This window comes from Phyllobates terribilis, unplaced genomic scaffold (genome assembly GCF_046119375.1).
Source record: "Phyllobates terribilis strain yellow unplaced genomic scaffold, ASM4611937v1 Scaffold_7__3_contigs__length_470593459, whole genome shotgun sequence".
NCBI lineage: Eukaryota > Metazoa > Chordata > Amphibia > Anura > Dendrobatidae > Phyllobates > Phyllobates terribilis.
The window spans coordinates 66790021-66802379 of NW_027362767.1; the positions used below are offsets into that span (position 1 = coordinate 66790021).

Sequence of the window (12359 nt, forward strand, 5' to 3'; positions counted from 1 at the left end):
CCGCTTCTTGTAGAGACAAAGATCAATCCCGCTTCTTGTACTGAGATGAAGACCAGCCCCACTTCTTCTACTGAGACAAAGAGCAGCCCCACTTCTTCTAGAGACAAATACCACCCCTGCTTCTTGTACAGAGAGAAACGAGCCCCATTTCTTGCAGAGAGACAAAGACCAGACGGGCTTCTTCTAGAGACAAAAAACAGCCCTGCTTCTTCTAGAGATAAAGACCAGCCCCGCTTCTTCTAGAGATAAAGACCAGCCCTGCTTCTTCTAGAGATGAAGACCAGCCCCGCTTCTTCTAGAGATAAAGACCAGCCCCGCTTCTTCTAGAGATAAAGACCAGCCCTGCTTCTTCTAGAGATAAAGACCAGCCCTGCTTCTCCTAGAGGCAGAGACCAGTCCTGCTTCTTGTAGAGACAAAGACCAACCCCGCTTCTTGTACTGAGATGAAGACCAGCCCCACTTCTTTTAGAGACAAATACCACCCCTGCTTCTTGTACAGAGAGAAACGAGACCCATTTCTTGCAGAGAGACAAAGACCAGACGGGCTTCTTCTAGAGACAAAAACAGCCCTGCTTCTTCTAGAGATAAAGACCAGCCCTGCTTCGTCTAGAGACAGAGACCAGCCCTGCTTCTTCTAGAAATAAAGACCAGCCCTGCTTTTTGTAGAAAACAGAGACCAGGCCCACTTCTTGTACTCAAAGACCAGACTTGCTTCTTTTACTGAGACAAAGTCCAGTCTCCGTATAATCCATTCCGGAGCCTTTGCTCTCTGGAGACAGGTTACAGGTGGTGACAGACAATAGGTAGTAAGTTAGACAGAAGGGAGAAACCTAGTAGATGGCACTTTAGAGTTACTTTTTGAGGTTAAGACACCATAATCTATACAATAAATATAATAAGATAATTTACAGATTGTCTATTTATCACACTATAATTATATTAAGTTACCCAAAAGTACAAGGGCCATTTAAATACCTACTCATAACTGAAAAAAGAATTGCAAAAAAGTAAGTGATCTGCTTGCATATAACTGCCAATCAGATTACTGCTTTTAATTTTAGGAGAAATTCTGAAGGAGAAATGGGTTCTATTTGCTAGAATGATGACGATGCTCATTTTCTTCTGTGCTAATTTACAAAGGCATTATTTACATGACACCTATAGAGAATCCAACGAATCTAATTAGTCTACATCTAATTGATCTGATACATCTACAGTTATGTCATAAATTCAGCTTTATTCCTACTGCAGGACCTATATGATTTCACATATATTCATCTGAGGGATAGAGGAGCTGCGACAACTCCACCACTATCATTTAACTTCTTAGCAGCCCCTCTCCTCCCTCCGTACATTGATAAGAGGGTCAGGGAAACGGAGCAGGAAAAACTGCCAAGTGATCCTATCACTGTAGTAGGTCTCATAGCAGAAGAAGATAGAAAGGGTGCCGGAGGATTATGCGAGATCATTGCAAAGGGGAGGAGGAATGGTTTAATGGGAGAGGATTTATTGGTTAGATTGGAAAAATGCTGCAAGAGCAGAGCATGCCAATAACACTACTGGAAATAGTGTCTGCTACAGGAGTGGGGATGGAAAGTAACAGGCAGTCCTAGGAGCCAAGGAGAGAGAGAAAGAGCTGCAGGTTACTCTAAGGATATAGAAGATGCAACTGCAAGGAAAAGAAAGAGGTGACCACAGATGAAGCCAATAAAGTGCAAGGCAAGAGGATGACTACATGGATGGAAGGCTGAAGGCTGCAGGTGAGGATTAGACTTTCTCCGTGTAAGCACCTCTCCCCTTTGCACTAGTTTTAGCTGTGACTCCTCACCGCTCCTGACCTGCTATTGAATACACCTGGATGACACCTTACCCTGCACTTCAGCACCCTTTACACCACTAAATAATTCTGCTGTCCAGACATTTTCTGCCCGCAGGCTCAGAATTATCCTCCCACTGCACATAAGCCAGGACATAGGAGACCACACAAGGAGAGGATCCTTCCTCCTTACAGGAGGCATTGGTTAGAGACAGCACCTTGCCCCCAGTTTTATATATGGCTTCATGATGCTGATGAGTTTGCCTTTACTGCTTGCAGGAATTAAACCAAGTCCCTTTATAAATGCGAACGGCACCTGAGTTTCCTATAAGACCCAAAGAGGGAACATGGTCCTGATATCCTGCTGCTTGGACTGGATGGGTTTGGAGGAGCTCAACCCTCTCCAATTTTAATGTGGCGATATACAAGTTCCTAAACTGCCAGCACTGTCTGCATTGGGACGCTATCTGGGATCTTGAACTGCCTGCACTACCGGCATTGATGACCTGCATTTTCTGAACTGGGATGCAATCTGGGGTTCTGAACAGTCTGCACTTCTAATGGGATGCTGACCAAGGTTCTGAACTGCTTGCTTGTATTGGGACACTGTCTGAGCTTTTCAGAACAGCCTGCACTTTCTGCATTGGAACACTGCACCAGGATCTTCTGTACTGCCTGCACAAGGACGCTATCTGGGGTACTGAACTACCAGCACTATCTGTATTGGGACACTATCTGGGTTATTGAACTGCCTGCCATAGGACTATATCTGGGGTGCTGAACTGCCTGCACTATCTGCATTGGGGCACTATCTGGGATGCTGAACTGTCCACACTTCCAGCATTAGCACGCTATCTGGGGTGCTGAACTGCCTGCAGTACCTGCATTAGGACGTTATCTGGGGTGCTGAACTGCCTTCACTACCTGCATTAGGACGTTATCTGGTGTGCTGCACTACCTGCATTGTGACACTACCTGGGGTACTGAACTGCCTGCACTACCTGCATTGGGACGCTATCTGGGGTGCTGGCCTGCCGGCACTTCCTGCATTGGGACACTATCTCGGGTGCTGACCTGCCGGCACTTCCTGCATTGGGACGCTGTCTATGGTGCTGGACGGCAGCCAGGTTACCCAGGCGCAGTGTCTCCAGAGGCTGCAGGTCCAGAGCCTTGTGTGCAGCCCTGCCACAGTCTCAGCACCAGCAGCCAGAGGAGCGTTACCATGAACTGCTACACCCATCCCGAACCCACTCACCCGGACTCGGTCACCACCAGCATCAGTAGCAGCCCCGCGTCCCAGCCCAGGAGCTCACCAAGCGCAGAATGCCGGGGGGCAAACGAGGGTTGGTGGCACCTCAGAACACGTTTTTGGAGAACATCGTCAGGCGTTCAAGTGGTGAGTGTCCGACTACTGTGTCAGTAGTCGGCAACTTGTGGCTATTGTAAAACTATCACTCCAAACATGCTGCCAGACCGTGCTGAGAGTTGTAGTTTCACAATAGCAGCTGCAGACCCTGTGTGTGCTCTATTCTATGACTTTTCCTATGCCTGTTTAAATTTTACATTTAAAGGGACACTAACCCAAAAATCTGTTTGCTGTGCAATCTCTTTTTCCCTTTGACTCCTGTTCTTTAATTAAATTAGTTATAGTTAGAAATTCTCTGCCTCATAAACAATATTGTAGCTTACATTCCCCAAGTTCTGAGAACTTTACACAGTTAATATAATTAGTTGTGTTCAGTAGGGTTAAAGCTCCATTCAATCCTAGTATGATAAATTCTGTAGCTTGGCCTGGCACTGCAGTATAGAGAGGTCAGGGGAAAGCCGAATATTACCCTGCCCTGGATTATTAGCTCAGTGGGAAGATTGGATGTTGCTCATTGTGTTGATGTTTGCTGGCTGAGCAGTAGTTGGAACCAATAATTCATAAAAAAAGTTTGCTTTCTATTTTTTTTTTGCACTTATGTGTAGTTAGTTATTTCTCAATGTAAACAGACTTCTGGTGGGCTATTGGCTGAGATACTAAATTGTTGGATTTTTAATTAAGAAAATTAAATGTAATTTATTTATTCATTTATTGTTATTTAAATAATATCTATTAAGAAACACACACACACACACACACACACACACACACACACACACACACACACACACACACACACACACACACACACATACACACGTCCATATACCAGAAAGTGATCAATATCTATGTATCCATCATAGCAGACACCAGGTGTTACATATAGTATCACTGTGTTACTACTTTATTGAAGAAACAGATGACATTTTCATCTGTACTAAATCAAAGTCTAAATGTGTGTATATATATATACAGGTTGGTCCAAAAGTAGGTGGCCAGAAAATAATAACATTTATTTTGATTTATATATAAAATTATATTTACTAACACAAGCATAACATTGACAATTATATTTTATTCTGAACAATAATACAAAAGCCCTTAAATTTTATCAATGCAGGGGCTCAAACTGTTTTCCATTACAATTTGCACAGCTTTGAAGTCGCCTCTTACGCTTCGACAAACTTTTTTGCACAAGTCTCTTTGGGTATTAATTTCCTGAAATGCATCTCTTATGTAATTTGTCAAATCACTGACACTTTTTGGTTTTCGACTATAAACTTTGTCCTTGAGTACTCCCCAAAAGAAAAAATCCATTGGGGTCAAGTCTGGTGAACGTGCCGGCCAATCAAGTGGGCCTCTTCGGCCAATCCATTTATTAGGAAATGTTTCATCAAGATCCTCGCGGACCACTCTTGAATAATGTGGAGGGGCCCCATCTTGTTGGAAATAAAGGTCATTTGAATTAGGCTGTTGCTGTAACTGGGGAAAAACTTGATTCATTAGAATTTCGAGATACTTATCTCCTGTGACTGTTCCATCAAAAAACATTGGTCCTAAAACACCAAAACTTGAAATATCACCCCAAACATTGACACCAGGCTCATTTAGTTGTTGCTCTAATGTTAAATGCATGTTCTCATTATACCAGTAAATACAATTATGTCTGTTAATATGGCCGGATAATGTGAAAGAAGTTTCATCACTGCACATAATGTTATCTAAAATTACTGGATCTTGTTTGATAAATCTCCCCCTTCATAACCTTATTACACTTTCTGTCCACCTACTTTTGGACCACCCTGTATATATATATATACACACACACAAATGTGTCTATAGATAGATATATCAATATATAGTAAAGCTAAGTTTTATCATTTGATAATTTGTTTATTTAAAATAGCAGGTAAATCTGCAATGTGGTCTTCTCTTGACAAAACATAGTATACTTCTGTAGTAAAACTAGAAAAACTATCTACATCTATTAATCTACTTCTATCAATATATCAATCTGCTTCTGTCTATTAGCTTATCTATCTGAATCCATGTATCTTTCAATCTATCTAGCAACTATCCATCTATCAATCTATCTATCTCTATCTATCTATCTATCTATCTCATATCTATCTATCTATCTATTTATCTATCTATCTCATATCTATCTATCTATCTATCTATCTCATATCTATCTATCTCATATCTATCTATCTATCTATCTCATATCTATCTATCTATCTATCTATCTATCTATCTATCTATCTATCTCATATCTATCTATCTCATATCTATCTATCTATCTCATATCTATCTATCTATCTATCTCATATCTATCTATCTATCTATCTATTTATCTATCTATCTCTATCTATCTATCTATCTATCTATCTCTTATCTATTTATCATCTATCTATATCTTATCTATCTCTATCATCTATTTATCTCTTATATATCTCTCTCTATCTATCTATTTATCTATCTATCTCTTATCTATCATCTATCTATCCCATATCTATCTATCTATCTATCTATCTATCTCATATCTATCTATCTATCTCTTATCTATCATCTATCTATCTCTCTAGCTATCTGAATCTATCTACGTATCTGAATCCACGTATCTGAATCCATGTATCTATCTATCTATGTATCTATCTCATATCTATCTATCTATCTATCTATCTATCTATCTCATATCTATCTATCTCATATCTATCTATCTATCCCATATCTATCTATCTATCTATCCCATATCTATCTATCCCATATCTATCTATCTATCTATCTATCTATCTATCTATCTATCTATCTATCCCATATCTATCTATCTCATATCTATCTATCTATCTATCTATCTATCCCATATCTATCTATCTATCTATCTATCTATCTATCTCATATCTATCTATCCCATATCTATCTATCTATCTATCTCATATCTATCTATCTATCCCATATCTATCTATCTATCTATCTATCTATCTATCTATCTATCTATCTATCTATCTATCTATCTATCTCATATCTATCTATCCCATATCTATCTATCTATCTATCTATCTATCCCATATCTATCTATCTATCTATCCCATATCTATCTATCTATCTATCTATCTATCTCATATCTATCTATCTATCCCATATCTATCTATCTATCCCATATCTATCTATCCCATATCTATCTATCTATCTATCTATCCCATATCTATCTATCTCATATCTATCTATCTATCTATCTATCTATCTATCTATCTATCTATCCCATATCTATCTATCTATCTCATATCTATCTATCTATCTATCTCATATCTATCTATCCCATATCTATCTATCTATCTATCTATCTATCTATCTATCTATCTATCTATCTATCTATCTATCTCATATCTATCTATCCCATATTTATCTATCTATCTATCTATCTATCTATCTATCTCATATCTATCTATCCCATATCTATCTATCTATCTATCTATCTATCTATCTATCTCTTATCTATCTCTTCTGTATCTCTTCTCTTTCTATCTCTCAGGACTATAATACAGTATATTATACCATACCTTCATTTTACCTTTCTTTGTAGTTTAAGATATACCTCATTATTGGCAATGCTGTGTGTCTCCTTTAACTAAATGTAAGAACTGACTGAGCTAATTTCATACTAAACCAGCTGTATGTTGCAAAATCATACAACGCCTATAAGACCAGGAGAAATGTAAATGGCTATAGACGAACTGTGCTTGGGGAATACAATGTGTTATGCAACCAAAGTCATGGACCCGGGAAAGCCCTTGGGGCACTTTTGGCATTAGATATATAAACTATATGAAAATTTATATAACTTTTTAGAGCTTATAAAAGAATTAGATGTAGCAGAGTCCAGTTTGTCACTTATGCTATTTTGTAATGTTTGCGGCATTCCATAGGACTCCCTGCTACATTATCAGAATGCTTTGAATTAATGGTTAAACTGCAGATTTAGCTCTGCTACATCAGAGGCTTTCTTTTTTTTGCTTGGGTAGATGTTAACATTCTTTTATATTTTCTTTGGTCACATAAAAGAAAACACGAAATGTTTCCTCTGGTGACACCGTTTACCGTATTTTCCTTACTTGCCACCAGAGGTCATCGTAAGTGTTTCTATAAAATGAAGGCTGCTCAGCAGTAACTCATCCCATCCCAATATGTTCAGCTCACCTTACCCAAGATATAAGACGGGCGTATAAAGGTTTCACATTGTGAGCGGAGTTCCATAAAAACAACAGAAGATCTTTCCGAGTACAAAGTCCTCTGCTCTCCGATAGTGAAGGGGCGACTTCCGCAGTCACTGCTACCAAGACTAACTCACATCGATACTGAATCCTGTGTATTCAGAAATAGCCGTGCTTAGTGTGTAATCTGGCACAAATTAAAATGACTCGTCAGATAATGTAGCAGATTCCCTCTAATGATATTAAATTAAAGGTATCCCACCAGTACTTGTTTACATATAGAAGTAATGGTATAGCTGTACAGGTGCTTGTCCTGCAGTAAAAATGACACCTTTTTTGTAGAGATCCGATGTGCCAGTCACGAGAAATCTAGCGTAGAAGACAAATCAGACTGCAAGTGCTCTGGGGGCGTGTCATTGCTGCTTGGAAAAAAAGCCTTATAAGGGCATTGACACGCCCCCAGTGCACTTGCAGCCTGATTTGTTTAAGGCTTCTACCCTAGATTTCTCATGACTGGCACATCGGATCGATACAAAAAAGGTGTCATTTTTATTGAGGGACAAATTCCTATGCAACCATGCAACTATTTCCATATGTAAATATTTGATGAGAGATTCCCTTTAAAGGATATGTTTCATACTTACCTAGTAGTTGACTGGCTTTCCTTGCTGTTATCTTGCTTTACTTCATCCATTTCAGAGCCAATATTTTATTCTGCTTCCTTACCTTTGCTCTTGCATTGATTTTCTACCACTTTGGGCTGCTATGAAGGTGCCCCATATGTATGCAATAACTAGAGATAATCTAATCTATTCAAAGCAAATCAAATTCTAGGTGAGTTTTATAAAATTCGCAGGTCCAGTTGAGTTCAAACAATTTTTCGCAATTCTATTGAATAGCAAAAAAAAAAAATTCCTGCCACCTTTTTACAAATTGTAGAAACTTGCGTCAGTTGCAGAAGGCTGACATGACTTCAGGCATGACCGTGCGGGCTTCCCCATAATGCCTTGCAGCTATCACATGACATGGTATAGCTCAGCCAATCAGGAGGGACTATCATAGCCTAAATAAAAGTCAAGGCAGGGAATGCAGTAGCAATTTTAGGGTTATTTTAGGATAGTGAGAGGATGTCAGAGCTCACAGCTCAGCAATACAAATAGGAAGAGAAACCCTTAACACATTGGCCAAATGCTTCATTCAGTAGTATGTTGTACTACTACATCGCTGAAGAAGATGAGAGTAGTTGTCTAAGAATTATACAAAGATTCAATCAATAGGGGGGAAGAGAGATAGGCGAGTTGCCAGCAGCAGTGCCTGACTTAGTAAGATTAATCAGTGATATGGTGTAGCCGGCATTTATCATGTGTTACATTTGAATTACAATTACACATCTTTTTTTCTCCATTCTTAATGCACTAGAAAGCAGAAGCAAGCCAAAAAAAAAGAAAATCTAAAATCAGTGTCAATCAGAGATGGTGTGCTTGCTTGTCATGAGTGACTGCACTGAGTTTTTGCTTTTCTTGGGCAATTGTTTTTGTAAAATGGGGGGGGGGGGGGGGAATCCAAAAGAAAATTTTCTAAAATCTAGACATTCAACTGTGACTGTCTACCTCACAAACTGTGTGTGTCATAAACAATCTTTTTTGTTTTGTGGCTTTTGGACACCTAACTACCTAGCATTTCTTATCACATCATTTTTAGGAAGGGAGCTGAATCTTGTTAAAAAACAGAATAACTGATAATTTCCAAGCTTGGGCCCCTTTAATTATAGTAAAAAGCTTTAGAGGGGGGATAACTTGCTTATATGGATATATAACAGTCCATTGCATATACAGTCATGACCGAAAGTGTTGGCAACCTTGAAATTGTTCCATAAATATTAGTATTTCTCCCAGAAAATTATTGCTATTACACGGATCGGAATCCCATTGATCACCTGGGGAGAGATCTTAAAATTGCTATTGGGAGAAGACGCCTTTAAATATGAGAGATCTGGAGCAGTCTGCAAAAGAAGAGTGGTCAAAAATTCCATTTGAGAGGTGTAAGAAGCTTGTTGATGGTCATAGGAAGCGATTGATTGCTGTCATTTATTTCAAAGGGTTGAGGGTGCCATCAATTTTGTACGGCCCAGTTTGGGAGTTTTGTGTGAAATTATGTCCAATTTGCCTTTGTTGTTCCAGTACACATAAAGCAAATAAATGTGTAGAACAAAATATGTGTAATTGCAATAATTTTCTGGGAGAAATACTTTATTTTCTGGAACAATTTCAAGGGGGCCAACACTTTCAGCCATGATTGTATGTTAGGCCATAGTCATCTCGCTAGCTCCGGAGAGAAATAATTGCAGAAAAAATAAAAAAAAAACTTTTGACATATATGGCTAAAAGTTTAAAAACGTACTTTATGGCAACTTCACGTTAAGATAACGTATGGTGGGACAGAGGAAAGTTGACGCATTTCGACCGTCCAACGGTCTTGGTTGTAACAACCGGGAGCTTCATGGCCGAGCAGCTGCATGCAGCCTTACATTGCCAAGCACAATTCCAAGCAGCAGATAAAGCGATGTAAAGCCGCCACCACGGGACTCTGGAGGGAACGTGCTCTGTGCAGTCATACCTCTATCTGGCATCTGATGAACGACTCGGGGTTTGGTGAATGCCAGGAGAACGAACGTTACCCGCCTGACTGCATTGTGCCCGCTGTACAGTTTGGTGGACGAGGATAATGCTATGGGGTTGTTTTCAGGAGTCGGCCTCGGCTTCTCGGTTCCAGCAAAGGAAAATTTTAGGGATTCAGCACAAGACATTTTGGACACCTTTGTAGGAACTGTTTGCGGAAGGCACTTTTCGGTTCCCCATGACTGTGCCCAGTGCACAAGGTCCATAAAAGCATGCTTGGGGGAGTTTGATGTGGAGGACCATGACCGGCCACACAGATCCTTGACCTCAACTCTATCCAAAATCTTTGGTAAGAACTAGAACAGAGATTGTGATCCCAGTGTCTCCTCCAACATCAGGGTCTGACCTCACAAATGCTCTTCTGGATGAATGGACAAAAATTCCCAATGATACCTCCAAAATCTTGTAGAAAACCTTCCCGACGCCATATTAATTTCTATGGATGTAGAATGGGATGCATCCATACACATACAGTAAGAATTAGCAAATCAATTCTAAATAAATAAGTTAGCAAATTCTAGCAAATCTGAAATTTTATTTTGGATGGGGGGGGTTTGAGTCAAGTGAATCTGGATTTATATGGGCCAAAAAGTGGTTCAAAATAAAAAAAAAAAATCATATTCACCTTACAACTCATCTGTCACTGGCACCGCAATTCCCCACTAGCCCTCTGCTTTCTCCATGGGCTAGCACTACCAGTCATCTCTTCACCAGTGCTCTTGATTAGGCATTGATGAACGTTATGACGTCTTGATGTCCATCATCCCAGATGGTTTTGTAGGGTGTCGTGACTCCATAGTGCATCTCACGTCATGACGTCACGACGCTCATCGAGGCGCTGGAAACACTGACGATGAGATGAGATGACTAGTGCGGGTGCCTTATTGTCAGGATTCCTGTTGTCCTCCTATAGTTTGACCACTAGTGGCTGCTATAGTTCACTTTAATAATTGTGCTGCAATTCCACATCTTAGCACTGGAGGCTGCTGCTATGTTTTGCAATTGCCCTTTACTAAGATGGCAGAGTCTGAACCTGTGGAATCCGTCTTGTTTCCTGTTTGGGCCTTCTTAAATCCACATGGATTTCTCACTTATTGATTGAGTATTGTGTCTACCTGTTTAGCCTAGTTCCAGTCTCCAGCTCCTGAACCTTCTTACTCACACTGTTCTCACCTATCTTCAGATTGTTTCCTGCAACTCCTTTGCTAATTCCAAGAACTTATTGTTAGAACCTTACTGTTTGTTTTTTCCATCTTGTGTTTTGCGGTCACGTGACTATCTGCCTTTATATTCCAATTCTGCCCTTTTGGCTGTGCTGGACTTCAGTGTTTGACTGTTTCTCTAGCCAGGTGCTTCTGTGCCTTTCTCTGTCAGTTTGTTTGGTCCTTCTGGGACTTATAGTACTTTTTTGTCTGTTTGTCTTTTTGTGTTCTGCAACAACTTCTCTGTTTAGGAGGTGTCCCATTTTTGTCCCAGTCCTTAGTTCTTTTAGGGACCCCTTCCCTTATGCTATAGGTCTTCGTTCAGACTAGCCAAGGACTAAGGCAGGTCTGTTCGCTAGGAACAGGCCGCCCGCTACATTGTAGGGATTCAGCTTAGTATTACTGTAGGGACAGTTTTCCCTTATCTTTCCTTAGTACATGTTGCAGATCATAACACTTATATCCGCTTGCTGTTCCTGCTTGTGCTCCTTCGGCCATTGGATTCTCACAGTACTACGCCAGTATCGTAACACTTATGAAACAAACAAGCAGAGTGCCAGTAGGGAGTAGTCGCGGCAGGAGCAGATAAGGGGTGAAGTTTTTTTTTTTTTAAATGGTAATTGGGTACATTCGATTCATATTGAACAAATTCTAATTTTCATATTCACTCGTCTTTAGTACACAGTATATAACATACGTACACATGAATTAGAAAGATATCTACAAAGACATATACATACATATATATATACATAATTATACTAATACTCATTCTTCAACAAATCAGTTGATGTATCTAGTTGCATCATTTGTGTAATATTTGCTAACATCATAACAGTGTCATATTGTATATAGCAGCCCACATAGACAATACGAGTGCATTAGTTATATACCATCGTCTCCGGGGGCCATATTTAGAGGATTTGTGTCCTTCTGACATATGCTTGGCGGTCTGTTAATGAAATATTTATGCGTACCTGTTCATCTATAACTCGGCTTCCCTGAGATGTCAGGACTCCAATCTGAAACTAATCACAAGTACGAGAGAAAGTTGGAATATACTGGATTTGTTTTATAGGAGTTCTT

At 39.7% G+C, this 12359-nt stretch overlaps 1 protein-coding gene across 5 annotated transcripts in view; it reads left to right on the forward strand.

Moving 5' to 3' along the window:
* Positions 1 to 1278: 1278 nt before the first annotated feature.
* Positions 1279 to 12359, forward strand: part of KCNH5 (potassium voltage-gated channel subfamily H member 5) — a 469113-nt gene continuing 458032 nt past the window's right edge. For 4 of the 5 annotated variants that reach the window (XM_073638702.1, XM_073638704.1, XM_073638705.1 and 1 more), the window contains exons 1-2: positions 1279 to 1760; positions 2096 to 3212. In XM_073638702.1, the coding sequence (XP_073494803.1) occupies positions 3140 to 3212 (73 nt within the window). In that variant the 5' untranslated portion in view covers positions 1279 to 1760; positions 2096 to 3139. Of the gene's footprint in view, positions 3213 to 12359 lie in introns of all 5 variants that reach the window. The other variant, XM_073638703.1, reaches the window with a different exon arrangement.